The following is a 15599-nucleotide window of genomic DNA, read 5'->3' as shown; positions in this document are numbered from 1 at the left end:
GAATTTTTAGAATTTTTAGAATTTTTAGAATTTTTAGAATTTTTAGAATTTTTAGAATTTTTAGAATTTTTAGAATTTTTAGAATTTTTAGAATTTTAAGAATTTTAAGAATTTTAAGCATTTTAAGAATTGCAAGAATTTTTTTAGAATTTGTTCTTTTGTAAACTATTATATAAGATATTTCTATCAGGGTGTGAAAAGAGAACATTGCGAAAACTTTACAAAAACAAAACATTTATTTATCCTCATAAAATGGCACCGATCGCACGAGCTCGTTCTCGTCGCTGCTGCACAGGCCGTCGTAGTAGGGACTCGTTCCGCGGGCACACCGCTCCGCCGCGGCTGCTCCCTTCCGGTACACCGGCTGGCCGTAGATGTTGGTCAGCGAGTAGTTGCACGCGTACAGCACCACCTTGAAGGTGAACCCGGACAGCTTTTGGGGGTAGATGACAAGCGCGCAGCCAATCTCCGTCGTCCGGTCGCTCATCATCTGGGTGAAGTGACCGATGGTGGCGCTGCGGGTTGGGGAAGATTGAGGTTAGAAATTGTTTACGGAGACTTCCGGAAGCGAAAAAAATTTACTTTGGTGTATTCTCAAACTCGTCCATCACGGCTTGGCTGGCGTCCTTGTACTCGTTGAACCACAGCGTGGTTAGTTTTTCCAGCACGTCGAAGATGTTGTCGTCCAGTGGGTAGTAACCGAAGGCCAGATTCTGACCGGCTTGTCGGTACTCTTCCGTGTTGCGACACTCGTCGTGTTTGAACTTGCAGCTTTTGACGTTCAATTCGGCCAGCTTGGCCAGTTCGTCGTTCCAGACCTTGAGGAATAAAAAATAATAATAGTTCCCACCTTTTTGCATCAACCTTGATCTTCAAACGTCAAACACCCAAGATCGACGTAAAAAGGGTGGGAAACTCACCACACTCGTCATCCGCGAAGCGGGCTCGAACCCTTCCAGCGATCCGTTCGCAAGCTGGTTCCGGGCTTCGTTGTGCAGATGGATGAGAAACGCCCTCATCTGGGCGTCCAGCTTGAACAGTGTCCGTCCGGTAGGGCAATCCTCCGCAAACGATCCGTCATGGCCGCAGGCCACGTGCTTTTTCTGCACCAGTCGACCAAACTGGTCATACTGCAGGCACAGATCCTCTCGGCAATACGCGTCGTAGACGCTGTTTTCACCGCTCGAAAGCTCGGTGGTTGTCACGGAATCGTCCTCTTCCCGCGGGCGTTCCGTCGTGGTGATGGACTCGGTTGGCGGTAGCAGGTCATCGGGTTGCGTTGTGGTACTTTCCTCAGCCGTAAAAATTTCGTACTCGTAAAGCTCGCCGTAATCGTAGCTGGCTGTGGCAGTTCCCTGCGCGATGATCGCAGCAAGCCAAAGGAAGATCATCAGTTGCTGGGGTGACGACTTGTAATTGGCGGCATCGGTATCTGGAATGGCGATCGATGCAACAATTGATCAATCGGTTTAAAGTTCAAACAAGAACGCTAGACAATAAAACAAGGAAGCTGATCCTGACCCCTTTCATGAGAAGTCAGGGGGAAAAAGCCTTTGAAGGTCGATTCTCACTTTTCCCGCGTCGAGGGGTGGTGCGCCGCGCCTACTGTGAGATCGCGAGAAGATCTTCTTTTTGTGCGGCTTTGAAAGTAAACAGCCCGATGGTAAACAAAACCTCGTGAGCAAAGCTAATTATTTGTTGGCGTTGCCTGCTTGGATTCGCGAACATGTGAGTGAACTCCGCTGCGCGGCGCTAATCTTTAAGGAGGTGTTAGGTTGTTAAACCGTTTTTTTATTGGTTTTGAAGTGACTTTTTTGTTGTTGCATAATCGCTGTTTTATGATTAATTAGCCGTACATGACGTCGGAGAACGGGTTTCGGAGGCACATTTATCAAGTTCTTGGGAAGGCTTTTTATGTTGTCTGGATCAAGACATCACTGTCAAACTTTTTTTTGTAATTTTTCTGTTTTATTTTAAGTCTTTGATTTCTTTTTTTGACTCACTAAATTTAGAGTTTTTTTGTTTCTAAATCTTAGTTTCCAGTTTTTGGCAACATGAGGTATATTTGGTTGTTGCCAAAACAGTGCCGTTGAAAGAACAGTGTTTAGTAAAATCCATAATGATTCGATAACACATTAATAAAAAAATCCTCCAAATGCTTAAGGAGACTGCAAATATTTTTTTAAAGGTATTGCCAAAAATCGGTAAGAAAATTTTGCGAAAATCGGAGGCACACAAAATCAGTTGTTAACAAAACGGAATGACACTTTATTTGATTTTTTTGCAAGAAAAACTTTTAACATTCTTGATCCTTGTTTTTTTGCTTTTTTGTGTTTTTATTGAAATAAGTCCATTACAAATTTTATTTCAGGTTTTGGTCAAAAGTTCAAAAAATGCCCAAAAAAATCAAGGAACAAATAAATAATTACTGCTGAAAATTAAAACTGCCATAACCCTTGTTAATTTTTTTGCTTTTTTCAAGTAGGACACTTTTAGATTTTGTTTTTGAAAATTTTGAATATTTTAGTCATAAAAACCAGATCGTTAAACATCCTCGAAACTTTAACATTTAAAAATTAGTAAAACTTTAAAACGTTATTCTTTATTTTGTAAAGGTTTTTGTTTAACCTTTCCATTCTCAGCAAGGCATTTCAGCATGTAAAAAAATGTACTGACATTGATAGGATTTCAATTTGTTTTTAGAATATTTTCCAACAGGTAAGGTTTTTCTCAAGATTATTATTTTTAAACATGTATTAGGGTAGACCACACAAGGTCCATACACCATTTAAAAAAATTATAAATATTGCTTAAAAAAATAGTTGCGTTAAAATGTCTTATTTTGAATTCCGGGGTGACTTAGGGAAAATATACCATCAGCCTATTTCTATTATCGGCCTATCACCACTTTGATCATGAACTACAGTTTTCATGAAGTGTTTTTGACTGTTCCAAGCTAATAAATAGCTCAAATAAAAGTGAGCAAGCAAGTCTCCATTGTTGATGTATATAAAAATGATGATTTAATAGTGGAAAACAGCAAAAGTGATGAGAATCGGTCGAATGGTTAAGGCTGTTTAGAGTGATTAAAATGGGTATGTTTCCCCTAGATAAGTTATAGTTTTTCTTGTTAAAATCAGATTTAAAGTGTTAAAATTTTATTTTTACGTGAAATGTACCATCGATATGGTTGCTGATAAAGATTCAAGAAAATAATATCAATGTTTATAAGTTTTTTTTTACAAAATACATATAAATTTTAGGTAAAAATAAAATTTGTTAAAACTAGTTTTGTTTATAAAATTATCGAATAATATTGCAATTCAAACTAAATTCGAAGCACAAATCAAAAGTTTTTTCTAAAATTATATTTCAAAAACACATAATATTTCTTCTCCTAGTGGAAAATTGTCCAAATAATCCGAAAATGCATTCCGTTTTCCGATTCGAAATCATGATCATTGAGAAAATTATGACACTTTGAGAAGATTAAAATAATGCAACATTTTCTTAATTATAGTTAACTAAATTTTTAAACTTTTCAAAATTTTATGAAAACTTTTTCTTGAAGTACTTGGAACACTTCTCTACCATGGTCAGTATGGTTCCATACCATTATAAATCTGTACTTCTTCTTCTAAAACCTATCAAAGTCACCCCGTTTTAAAAAAGATACTCTAAGAAATGCACTGAATTTATCTTTAAAAAAGGCAAGCAAAATTGTACGTTTTCAATATTTTTGAAAAAATAAAAAAAAAATCATTAAGTGGGTTCAAGTCTGCGTTCCAAAAATTAAAAAGATTAAAAAATACCGAAATTTTGATAGAAAAAAACTTTACAATCGATTGTAAATAATAAGATTGATTTACCGTTGAATATCAAATAGCGTTCTTCAAAGCCAAAAAAAATAATGAAAACAGCAATATTCGGAATAAAATAAGTATTTTTTTATGAATTCATAGAATTCTAGATCAATTTTACAAAACTGCCAATCGTCATTGGTTTCCTATGCCTATCCTTTAGAAAATTTAATTTAGAATTGAAAAAAATTATCCTTTTTTATGCTTTTCGCTTCAAAACTGAAAAAAAGATTTTTTTTTTCAGTGACAACAGCCTTTGTTTTTTGGCAGATTAAAAAATTACCTTCGCAAATCTGTTAATATTTTCTTTTGTTTTTTTTTCGTTGTCCGAAAATGTTGAAATAAAAAATATCTTTAAAGGCTTAGATTCTAGTTATACAGTATGTAAAAAAAGTATTTACACCCCTTCGGCACTATTCACATATTGTGATAAAACATGTAAACAAATTAAATTTTGACAGAAACCTAGTACTACGTTTTGTTCAGAAACTTATGCCAGACATTTTGCCAGACAGGTGCAAAAAAAGTTTGTACACCTTTCAAAAAATTAACACAAATAAAGTTATTTGTTGACAATTCACCATAAATCCTGTCTACGAATTCCAAATAGGCATCCTTGACTGATTAAAAAAATAATTTAGATTGAATATAAAGTTTACTAATCACTTAGTATAAAAGTTTATATAACTCTGGAAATTCAATATAAAACTTATCTAAACTTAATTTTGAAAACTTTTGATTCATCTAAATGTCAATATATTACCATAGAATTGCTAAATAAACATTTTGGAGTGGGTATAACACCGTTTTGGGGGTCTTTGTATCGCTAGAATAGATTTTTCGTTTGAATTTCGTACCAACCCGGAATTACGTCGTCGGAAAATCCGCCGGCATCCGAACCGGTCCACAATTCAAAAGTCAACCTGTGTGGCATCGGAAAGGGCATTAAGTTTTCTATCTTTTGATACCCATTATAGAAAACCTAGATAAAACCCACGTTTTTAAATACTTGGGCAAAAAGTATGTTTGATCCTCGAGAACAAAAATTACGAAAGTTCATACATTTTTGGCAGGTTGCTCAAACGAAACCATAACCACCTTTTTGCCTAGGTATTTAAAAACGTGGGTTTTATAGAAAACCTAGATTATTTGCAAATTTTTCATTTTTGGACCACAAATCGGAAAAAAGTTGTAAAACCTTAGGAAAATATATTTATAATATAATATTTTATAATTTCATAGATATTTTCGGCATATTTTCGGTAGTACCATAACTGTAATAATGTAAAAAGCATTTTGTGATCATTTTTCAGTTTGTGATACTTTTTGCTTTGGAATGTTGAAGGTTGGGCTTGAAAATTGAAATTTAGTTTTTTTGACCAATGCCGAGGGGCAAAAACATTAAATCAAATTTGTACCAGCCAAATATCAAATCAATAAAATTAATAAATAATAAAATAACTATTAAAATAAAATTTATGAATTGCCTCATGATCTATTGAACAAAATTGAAAAGGATGACAAAACTATGTTTTGTGTAATAGACTTAAGACATAAAATAAAAATATTGAATGAATTTAAATATGTATAAAAACGTTACAAAAGTCGTACAATGTTTATTTAAGCGTAGTTTAGAAAATTAACAACATTTAAATCTTAAATTAATTTACATTGATTTTTTCTATATTTATTTATTAGTGTTAAAAAAATTATGAATAAAAACAACTTACTCATTTTCAGTCTACTATTATGCACTTGCTGTCAGTAAATCTCACTTTCCACTTTAAACTTCGTCACAAAATCCTCTCGAGGCGCCGGCTGCTATGTTTTTTTTTCTTCCACTCTCACTGCTGCTATGTTCGATTCCAGCAAAACAAACTCAGCACTCGCGACAAACTAAACAAAACGGCCGATCTCCCATCAATCACCTTTGCTTGCGAATCCCGCCAACGATTCCCACCATCTGACCATCCCGTCCGATCCAAGCAGGCTCTTTATATCCCCCAACAGCTCAGCACTCGGAACACTCAGAATCAGAACCCATCCCTTTTCGTCACAAACGGCTACTACGATCAGCATGGTGTCGACTTGGGGGTGAACAGAAAAAAAAACGCGACGCCACACCACACAAACCCCTTGACTTGTTAAGACGTTGCCTTCACGCTGCGTTGAGCTTTAAAAATAGTTTTTCAACATTTCTGTTTTGATCGCCCGGTTTGTTACAGAAAACACCCAAATTAGCTGGAACAAAAAAATATGCAAATTAGTTCTTTGGACATGACTAAACGATAATTAAGCACACTTTATCATCACAGTGTTGAGGGACGCAAAATTAACGCAAAACAATCAATTTAACGCGTTTCTGGCATGTCCGACAGACCGCTCAATCTAGTCATCCATGGGGACTTGAACGGGTTCGTCGCTTTTCGGGGCTGAAGTCTCCTGCTTTGAGGAGCAGCCTCATGGCCTACCAAGGTTAATTAGCTCTTGGCAAGTGGCCCCGAAAAAAAAGCGCTTCACGTTGTTTTGTGAATTTGCGGCCATTAAAAGTCACGTGTTGATGCTTGAAAATCGTGAGAACGCCAGCATCCTTTTCCCAACCCCATCTGATATTGTAAAGAAGGGAATCCTATAATCCAGCCGAGGGGTCGAGCAGTGATAAAAACAAGTCGAATTACAAGCCCAACCTCAGCCACCTTGGAAAACCACAGAAAATTGATTACTCGCCTGGAAGGGGTGGCCAATTAGTACCGGCTTAAAAGGCTCATTATAAACGTTAAAACTATACACTTACCGCACATTGGTACTACAATAATCCCGCAACATTGCTATCAGCGGAGGCATCTCTCGGATTGGGCGCGTGAGTGCTCAGTTAATTTTTCTATTAAGGCAGTGGAATTTGCATGGCGGGATATTTTCTGGACGCTGCTGCTTGGAGAATCGATTTAACACACCTACTTTTTCAGTTTCACGCGATCGCCGTGTCGCTTAGCTTCATTGATGCAACTCTGTGGTCAGACTTTCACACGTGGACGGCATGGGAATTGCGGCGAAATATTCCACACACTGGCTGGGATGACTGGGCGGGTGGGTGCAGCGCAGTTTGCTGGTTGGGTGAAGATATTTACTTGTTTATTTTTAAAGAGGAATTGATGATCATCACGTTTCAGAAAAAAAAACTGACATCTAACTCTAGATTTATTTTTTAACTAAACAATTTAAAATGCTTTTGATTTGGATGAGAATTTCAGAGTACTTCTCTATGAACAAAAAGATGGGCAAAATTCATTTGGCAATGCCACCATTTTTGAAATCGTCGTAAAAGAGTCGAAAAGAACTTTGCCTTGATTTTAAAGCAAACAGGGGGAATTCCCATATATTTGGCAGGTTAAGGATTCATTTTCAATTGTCGATTGATTTTTTTTCTAAACCTTATGAAAATTTGGTTGCTCACTTCTTACTAAGCTGTTTATTACAGCCCAGACTCGATTATCCGAAGTTTCTATTATCCCAAGTTCGATTTTCCAAAGGTTTCCAAAGGATCCGGCGAAATGTCACTCTCAGGATTCCAATCGAACTGTCAAATCGGGGTTCCAATCGAGCAACAAGATCATGCTAGAACAAGGTTGGAAGCAATTTAAAATAATTTTGGCAAAAAAACGAGACTTATAACAATCACAAGTATTGTAAAACTGTCGTTGATAATAATCTGGTAGTTTTTGTTATGTTTGTGCTTGTTCGGTACCAACCTTATATTTGAATGGCTTTGGGTGTTTGAAATTTCTCCCAGGACATTTCATTTCCCTATGTAGGTCCCTAATATCTTAAAGTGATTAATTGCTTGTTACATTATCAAACGCAATTTCTAAATAATTGAACACCTTCATTTTGCACGCCATTTTAGATTTTAAATTTTCAAATCGCTTCAGAAAAAATAATAACATTCCCAACTTGTTATTGAACAGATCATATGAGAGAGTAAGACAATATCAACTTAAAATATGGAATATGGAAAATTATTCAATCATTGATCGCGTTATTCATGTGATATTCCAACATTAAAAAAAATCAACAGTCATAACCTTATTTGGTATTATTTTTTTATGATTGAATTTTACTATACTGCCGTTCTACGCATAATTGTCCCTTGTCAGTTTTGGTCGATTCTGACTTTTTGACATTTTTAAGTTTAATTTGATGTATAATTTAAGAAAAACCAATAAAATCTAGTACTTTGTTAGGAAACTCATCAAAAACAACACCAAGTCTGTTTGTCCCATCGTTGAACTTCTACGCATAATTGTCCCACTAGGGGAGATGGGGGTAAGACGGCCACCCTAAGGGAGAAGTCTAATGAACAATTCTGTACGAAATCGGTCTTTTTTCTTCAATTTTAATTTTTGTATTTTTTATCCCGGCTGAAACTTTTTTGGTGCCTTCGGTATGCCCAAAGAAGTCATTTTGCATCATTAGTTTGTCCATTTTTGAATTTTCATACAGATTTTTGTATGAAAATTCAAAAATCTGTATCTTTTGAAGGATTTTTTTGATCGATTTGGTGTCTTCGGCAAAGTTGTAGGTATGGATATGGACCACACTGAAAAAATGATACGCCGTAAAATTTTTTTTGATGATTTTTAATTTCACTTTTTGTCACTAAAACATTTGCAAAAAAAACTTTTTTTAATTTTTTTTTTATTTTTTGATGTGTTTTAGAGGACTCAGAATGCCAACTTTCCAGAATTTTTGATAAAGTGCACCGTTTTCAAGTTATAGACATTTTTAGTTAACTTTTTTAAAAATAGTCGCAGTTTTTCAATTTTAAAATTAGAGCCCATGTTTGCCCACCTCCGAAAAAAAATATTTTTGAAAAGCTGAGAAAATTCTCTATATTTTGCTTTATTGAACTTTGTTGATACGACCCTTAGTTGCTGAGATATTGCCATGCAAGTGTTTAAAAACTGAAAATTGATGATTTCTACAAGTTTTCTAAGTCTCACCCACCAAAAATAATAAAAAAAATAAAAATAGTGTTTTTTTGCAAATCAAGTATTAGTGACAAAAAGTGAAATTAAAAATCACCAACAAAAATTTTATCGTGTATCATATTTTTTTTTCAGTGTACTGCCGCTCCAATCTAGTCCGTCCCATATGTATTTTTGTCAAAAATGAGATAAACTTCACAAAAGTCTTGTTTTTACATATTATTTTAGCCTATCGTATAAACAAGGTATGTTTGTTCTAAAAATTCCAAAATAAATATGACTTTCGTGCTGTCCCATATGAGCAATTCTCTACGAAATCGGTCTTTTTTCTTCAATTTTAATTTTTGTATTTTTTAATCCGGCTGAAACTTTTTTGGTGCCTTCGGTATGCCCAAAGAAGCCATTTTGCATCATTAGTTTGTCCATATAATTTTCCATACAAATTCGGCAGCTGTCCATACAAAAATGATGTATGAAAATTCAAAAATCTGTATCTTTTGAAGGAATTTTTGATCGATTTGGTGTCTTCGGCAAAGTTGTAGGTATGGATACGGATTACACTGGAAAAATAATACACGGTAAAAAAATTTGGTGATTTTTTATTTAACTTTTATCACTAAAACTTGATTTACAAAAACACTATTTTTAATTTTTTTATTTTTGATATGTTTTAGAAGACATAAAATGCCAACTTTTCAGAAATTTCCAGGTTGTGCAAAAATCACTGACCGAGTTATGAATTTTTTAATCAATACTGATTTTTCAAAAATCGAAATTTTGGTCGTAAAATTTTTCAACTTCATTTTTCGATGTAAAATCAAATTTGCAATCAAAAAGTACTTTACTGAAATTTTGATAAAGTGCACCGTTTTCAAGTTATAGCCATATTTAAGTGACTTTTTTGAAAATAGTCGCAGTTTTTCATTTTTTTAAATTAGTGCACATGTTTGCCCAGTTTTGAAAAAAATATTTTTGAAAAGCTGAGAAAATTCTCTATATTTTGCTTATTTGGACTTTGTTGATACGACCTTTAGTTGCTGAGATATTGCAATGCAAAGGTTTAAAAACAGGAAAATTGATGTTTTCTAAGTTTCACCCAAACAACCCACCATTTTCTATCGTCAATATCTCAGCAACTAATGGTCCGATTTTCAATGTTAATATATGAAACAATTGTGAAATTTTCCGATCTTTTCGAAAAAAATATTTTTGGAATTTTCAAATCAAGACAAACATTTTAAAAGGGCGTAATATTGAATGTTTGGCCTTTGTAAATATTACAAAAAAAATCACAGAAATAATTGAAAATAATATTTAAAACTGAATTGGAATTGGATAGAATTCTTGTAAGCGAATCTGTAAAATAGCTCAAAAAAATTGTTGTTTTCGAAATCGGTGAATTTTTTTGAACAAAATCGTTGACAATTTTCTAGATTTAGATGCAATTTATTTCTAAATCGACAACGTTTCATCTATACTACTGCGCTCTCTTATGCTAACTAGGTAGGAAAACCAGCAAGCTTAGTACAAGAGCAAACTTACGCAAACTCTTGCCAAAACAATCATTAAGTTTTCAGACGCAACATTCTGCGATTTGCCATTGTAGATCAGGATTTAGCGAAAATGAACTGAAACACTTTTCAAAATGGTCATTTATTGACAGCTTTACATTTAAAAAAATGCTGATAAATTCGATATTTTTTTGAGTAATTTTAAGTATTTTTTTTCTTGAATTCATTTTAAAAAATTGCAAATTTTTGGTCGTATCAAATTGTCATGAAGCTTTTTTGATTTTATTTAAAACCGTTCGTGTATCTTTTTGGTTGTTCTCAAATTCTTAAATTTTAAAATCTTAAATTCTTAAATTCTTAAATGCTTAAATGCTTAAATTCTTAAATTCTTAAATTCTTAAATTCTTAAATTCTTAAATTCTTAAATTCTTAAATTCTTAAATTCTTAAATTCTTAAATTCTTAAATTCTTAAATTCTTAAATTCTTAAATTCTTAAATTCTTAAATTCTTAAATTCTTAAATTCTTAAATTCTTAAATTCTTAAATTCTTAAATTCTTAAATTCTTAAATTCTTAAATTCTTAAATACTTAAATTCTTTAATTCTTAAATTCTTAAATTCTTAAATTCTTAAATTCTTAAATTCTTAAATTCTTAAATTCTTAAATTCTTAAATTCTTAAATTCTTAAATTCTTAAATTCTTAAATTCTTAAATTCTTAAATTCTTAAATTCTTAAATTCTTTAATTCTTAAATTCTTAAATTCTTAAATTCTTAAATTCTTAAATTCTTAAATTCTTAAATTCTTAAATTCTTACATTCTTAAATTCTTAAATTTTTAAATTCTTAAATTCTTAAATTCTTAAATTCTTAAATTCTTAAATTCTTAAATTCTTAAATTCTTAAATTCTTAAATTCTTAAATTCTTAAATTCTTAAATTCTTAAATTCTTAAATTCTTAAATTCTTAAATTCTTAAATTCTTAAATTCTTAAATTCTTAAATTCTTAAATTTTTTAATTCTTTAATTCTTTAATTCTTTAATTATTTAATTCTTTAATTCTTTAATTATTTAATTCTTTAATTCTTTAATTCTTTAATTCTTTAATTCTTTAATTCTTTAATTCTTTAATTCTTTAATTCTTTAATTCTTTAATTCTTTAATTCTTTAATTCTTTAATTCTTTAATTCTTTAATTCTTTAATTCTTTAATTCTTTAATTCTTTAATTCTTTAGATCTTTAATTCTTTAATTCTTTAATTCTTTAATTCTTTAATTCTTTAATTCTTTAATTCTTTAATTCTTTAATTCTTTAATTCTTTAATTCTTTAATTCTTTAATTCTTTAATTCTTTAATTCTTTAATTCTTTAATTCTTTAATTCTTTAATTCTTTAATTCTTTAATTCTTTAATTCTTTAATTCTTTAATTCTTTAATTCTTTAATTCTTTAATTCTTTAATTCTTTAATTCTTTAATTCTTTAATTCTTTAATTCTTTAATTCTTTAATTCTTTAATTCTTTAATTCTTTAATTCTTTAATTCTTTAATTCTTTAATTCTTTAATTCTTTAATTTTTATATTCTTATATTCTTATTTTCATAAATTCTTAAATTCTTAAATTCTTAAATTCTTAAATACTTAAATTCTTTAATTCTTAAATTCTTAAATTCTTAAATTCTTAAATTCTTAAATTCTTAAATTCTTAAATTCTTAAATTCTTAAATTCTTAAATTCTTAAATTCTTAAATTCTTAAATTCTTAAATTCTTAAATTCTTAAATTCTTAAATTCTTAAATTTTTTAATCCTTTAATTCTTTAATTCTTTAATTATTTAATTCTTTTATTCTTTAATTATTTAATTCTTTAATTCTTTAATTCTTTAATTCTTTAATTCTTTAATTCTTTAATTCTTTAATTCTTTAATTCTTTAATTCTTTAATTCTTTAATTCTTTAATTCTTTAATTCTTTAATTCTTTAATTCTTTAATTCTTTAATTCTTTAATTCTTTAATTCTTTAATTCTTTAGATCTTTAATTCTTTAATTCTTTAATTCTTTAATTCTTTAATTCTTTAATTCTTTAATTCTTTAATTCTTTAATTCTTTAATTCTTTAATTCTTTAATTCTTTAATTCTTTAATTCTTTAATTCTTTAATTCTTTAATTCTTTAATTCTTTAATTCTTTAATTCTTTAATTCTTTAATTCTTTAATTCTTTAATTCTTTAATTTTTATATTCTTATATTCTTATTTTCATAAATTCTTAAATTCTTAACGGTGCACATCAACCAGAGCTTTTGCACCAAGATTTTGGTTACAGATATTTTAGTATTTTCGAAACTAGGGAAACAATCGTTATATCTTTTTATTCATTCCCTAAAGTAATGTCTACTAAGCGATTTACAACAAAATTTATTTTTACAATCAGATTGTTGCAGGATTGGGTCCATAAGTTTGTCAATTTTGGAATAAAAAGACAACAACGTCCTTGGTTGCTGTGCACCCTTAAATTCTTAAATTTAATAAATTAGTGTTTTATTTTCTATTTTTTTAAACATTGAATTTGATTGTAATTTCCAAATTTCTGTTTTTTTTATTTCTGAATTTCTACTTTTGATTTCTTAAAATGTTTAAGCCATGAGTTTTTTTAACCCTAGAGTTTTTAAAAACTTTTTTTTAAATTTTGAAATATTGAATTTGGTATATTGCTGAATTGAAAAATTGTTGTTTTTTTAATGTGTATTTTCCAATTTCTCAAGTTCTAAATTTTTGCTTTTTACTTTTGTATTCATTTTTAGAATATTTGTTGAATTTTAAAATATCTGATTATTTTTATTATTGACTGTTACTTCTGGAAAATAATTGCGAAATATGCCAATTAGAAGGAATTCGCCTTCTAAACATATTAAAAAAACTCCCCCAATCAACATTCTCAATCATGTTTTAATAAATTATCTTTTTCAAAGAAAAAAAGATGGATTCCGGATGAAAAAAAATCGTATCACATCGTAATATTCAAATTGGTAAAATTCGTGATATACAATAAACTTAAACATCAAATCGCCACTCTCACCTAACGATTTCGGAAAATAACCGTGCCCCCCCCCCCCAACATTTTGGACTAGTCGGCGCCTCTGGCCCTTCTCAAATGTCATTTTTGAGTACAATTGGCTCCATGTACAAAAAAAATGGCTTATATAGGCCTAGGATAACATCTCTAAAAAGTTTTATTGAAATCGGAGAGGGTCGGATACAAAAGTACCAGAAAAATTTCTGATTTGAGATGGAATTGCTCTATTGCGTCCTATTGAAACCCTCGGAAGAAATATGCTTGAGTTTGCAATGTTCTGAACAGAAAAAATGCATTGAAATTTAATAGTAATTACCCCTTTTGCCACCTTTTAAAGCAAAATTATGCATCAAAACATCGTGCCTCAGGCTTGTCGCTAATTTTAAAACATTTTTGTTCCAAAATTTTTGTTTTAATGATGAAAATTAGCATAAAATCAAAATTAGTCGCATATTTACCAACTTGAAATGTGTTGAACAATTTCCACTTTATCCGTGAGGGAAACCGATAATGGGGCAATTGGGTCCTAAAATGAAGCTTAAGTTTGTGACATTATAATTATTGTTTACAATGATAAAGTTTATTTTCTGAGTAAAATGACCCTTTGTTCGACCGCAAAGGATTTAAAATGGATTTTTAAATCAATTTAAAAAAAAAAATAACATCACGGCCCTTCTTGACAGAAAAGGTCCTACTTGACAGCTCGTTCCAAGGGGATTTTAAGGGACTGGGAAAAACTGTCTACTAGTGTGATCCGTTTTGCAAAAAAAACGGATTGATCTAAACATTTGGTGGTCGATTTTAGAAAAAAAAAAAAAAAATAACAAAAATGGGTCGATGGCCGAAATTTGAGCCAGCTCAGGAATTCATCTACCTAGGGGTTTTCAATTTTGGACCTTCTATGAAAATCGATATTTTTTTTCGAGTTTTCAAACTTCAGAGTAGGCGTCTTTGGTGGTCAAAATATAGCCTTGGTGAAAATTTTAGCGAAATCGTGCCGGTTTTGAAAGACAATTCCGAAAATACGGAAAATATTGCATAATATTTACTGCATAAATAATCCGTTTAATTTCAATGAGTTGTTTAAACCGCGATACAATTCTGAATCTACAGATGGAAGAAAACAGTACTTAAAAGTTTGAGTTTGTTACATTAGAATAAAAAAAACCTAAGAGCTTATTTTTTTTTTCTACGAAATGCTATGAAATTGATTTTGGTCTTGACAGTTTCACAACTCATTAAAACACACTTCATTTTTTCATCAATTTTATTTCTTTTTTTCATTTTTAGTTAACAGCTCATTGATTTTTCATTTGTTTGTATGTGTTTTCTTTTTAAAGTTTTCTTGATTTTCACTGTGTTTTTCAAACAATTTCGCACCATTCGCCCTTTCGTCTGTCCCGTCCGTTTGCGTTTGCGTTTGCGTCTGCCTCTAACTGGTCCAAAAAGGTATATATTTTGTTTTACTTCTTTTCATATATTCGTTTCTTTTTTCTAATCGGCTTGCGATGGACGAATGCGCAGTACTTTTCACACCAAGAAAAAAACAAAGAAAACAGTTTTTTTGTTTTACTTTTTCGCGACACAAATGTGCCGCACAAATTGTAGGTTTGTTTTTAAAACAACACATCTTTTAGACAAAGATCGTTTCACAGTTATGTTTTTTTTTCTTTTGTTTCACCAAGTCGTTATCAATTGTGTGTTTCTTAGTAAAATTTCGGCTCCTTACCGAAGAGTCGTGCCCTCTTCTTCTATATCTTTTTTGTTTTCTCTCTTTCTTACGTCGTTACATTTAATATATAGGTATTTTTTCTTCTTTTGTTTTTCCTCTTCTGTGTATAAGTAAAAATGGTTTCCTCTTAAATTAATTCTCTTTCCTCTTTCGTTTCTAAATGTACAATTACTGTGTTTATCAATAGGGTTTTCTCCTTTTCTCTCTTGTTTTTCTTCTAAGTGTTTCTGCTTAACTTAACTTAAAGTTTTTTTCTTTTTCCATCAGTATTTTAAGGTTACTTTACAACTACACAAATTGTGTTTTTTTTTGTTTACTTTTATTTCGTTTTCGGTAATCATTTTCAAAAAACAGAAAACAGACAAAGCTTTGAAAAGTTGTGATTTTTGTTTTATTTGCCCACACACACACACGCTCACGCGCGCTTGTCACCACGCCGCCAT

General features: G+C 30.9%; 1 protein-coding gene across 4 annotated transcripts in view; it reads right to left on the bottom strand.

The window, feature by feature from the left end:
• Positions 1-214: 214 nt before the first annotated feature.
• The window catches only part of LOC6035143, a 45494-nt gene continuing 30109 nt past the window's right edge, over positions 215-15599 (bottom strand). For all 4 annotated transcript variants that reach the window (XM_038251664.1, XM_038251673.1, XM_038251682.1 and 1 more), the window contains 3 exons: positions 921-1432; positions 583-818; positions 215-515 (listed from right to left, as the gene is read on the bottom strand). In XM_038251664.1, the coding sequence (XP_038107592.1) occupies positions 236-515; positions 583-818; positions 921-1432 (1028 nt within the window). In that variant the 3' untranslated portion in view covers positions 215-235. The remainder of the gene's footprint in view (positions 516-582; positions 819-920; positions 1433-15599) is intronic.

This window comes from Culex quinquefasciatus, chromosome 1 (assembly GCF_015732765.1).
Source record: "Culex quinquefasciatus strain JHB chromosome 1, VPISU_Cqui_1.0_pri_paternal, whole genome shotgun sequence".
In the NCBI taxonomy this organism is placed as follows: domain Eukaryota; kingdom Metazoa; phylum Arthropoda; class Insecta; order Diptera; family Culicidae; genus Culex; species Culex quinquefasciatus.
The sequence above is the reverse complement of the archived record's forward strand: the minus strand, read 5'-3'. Positions and strand labels throughout refer to the sequence as shown.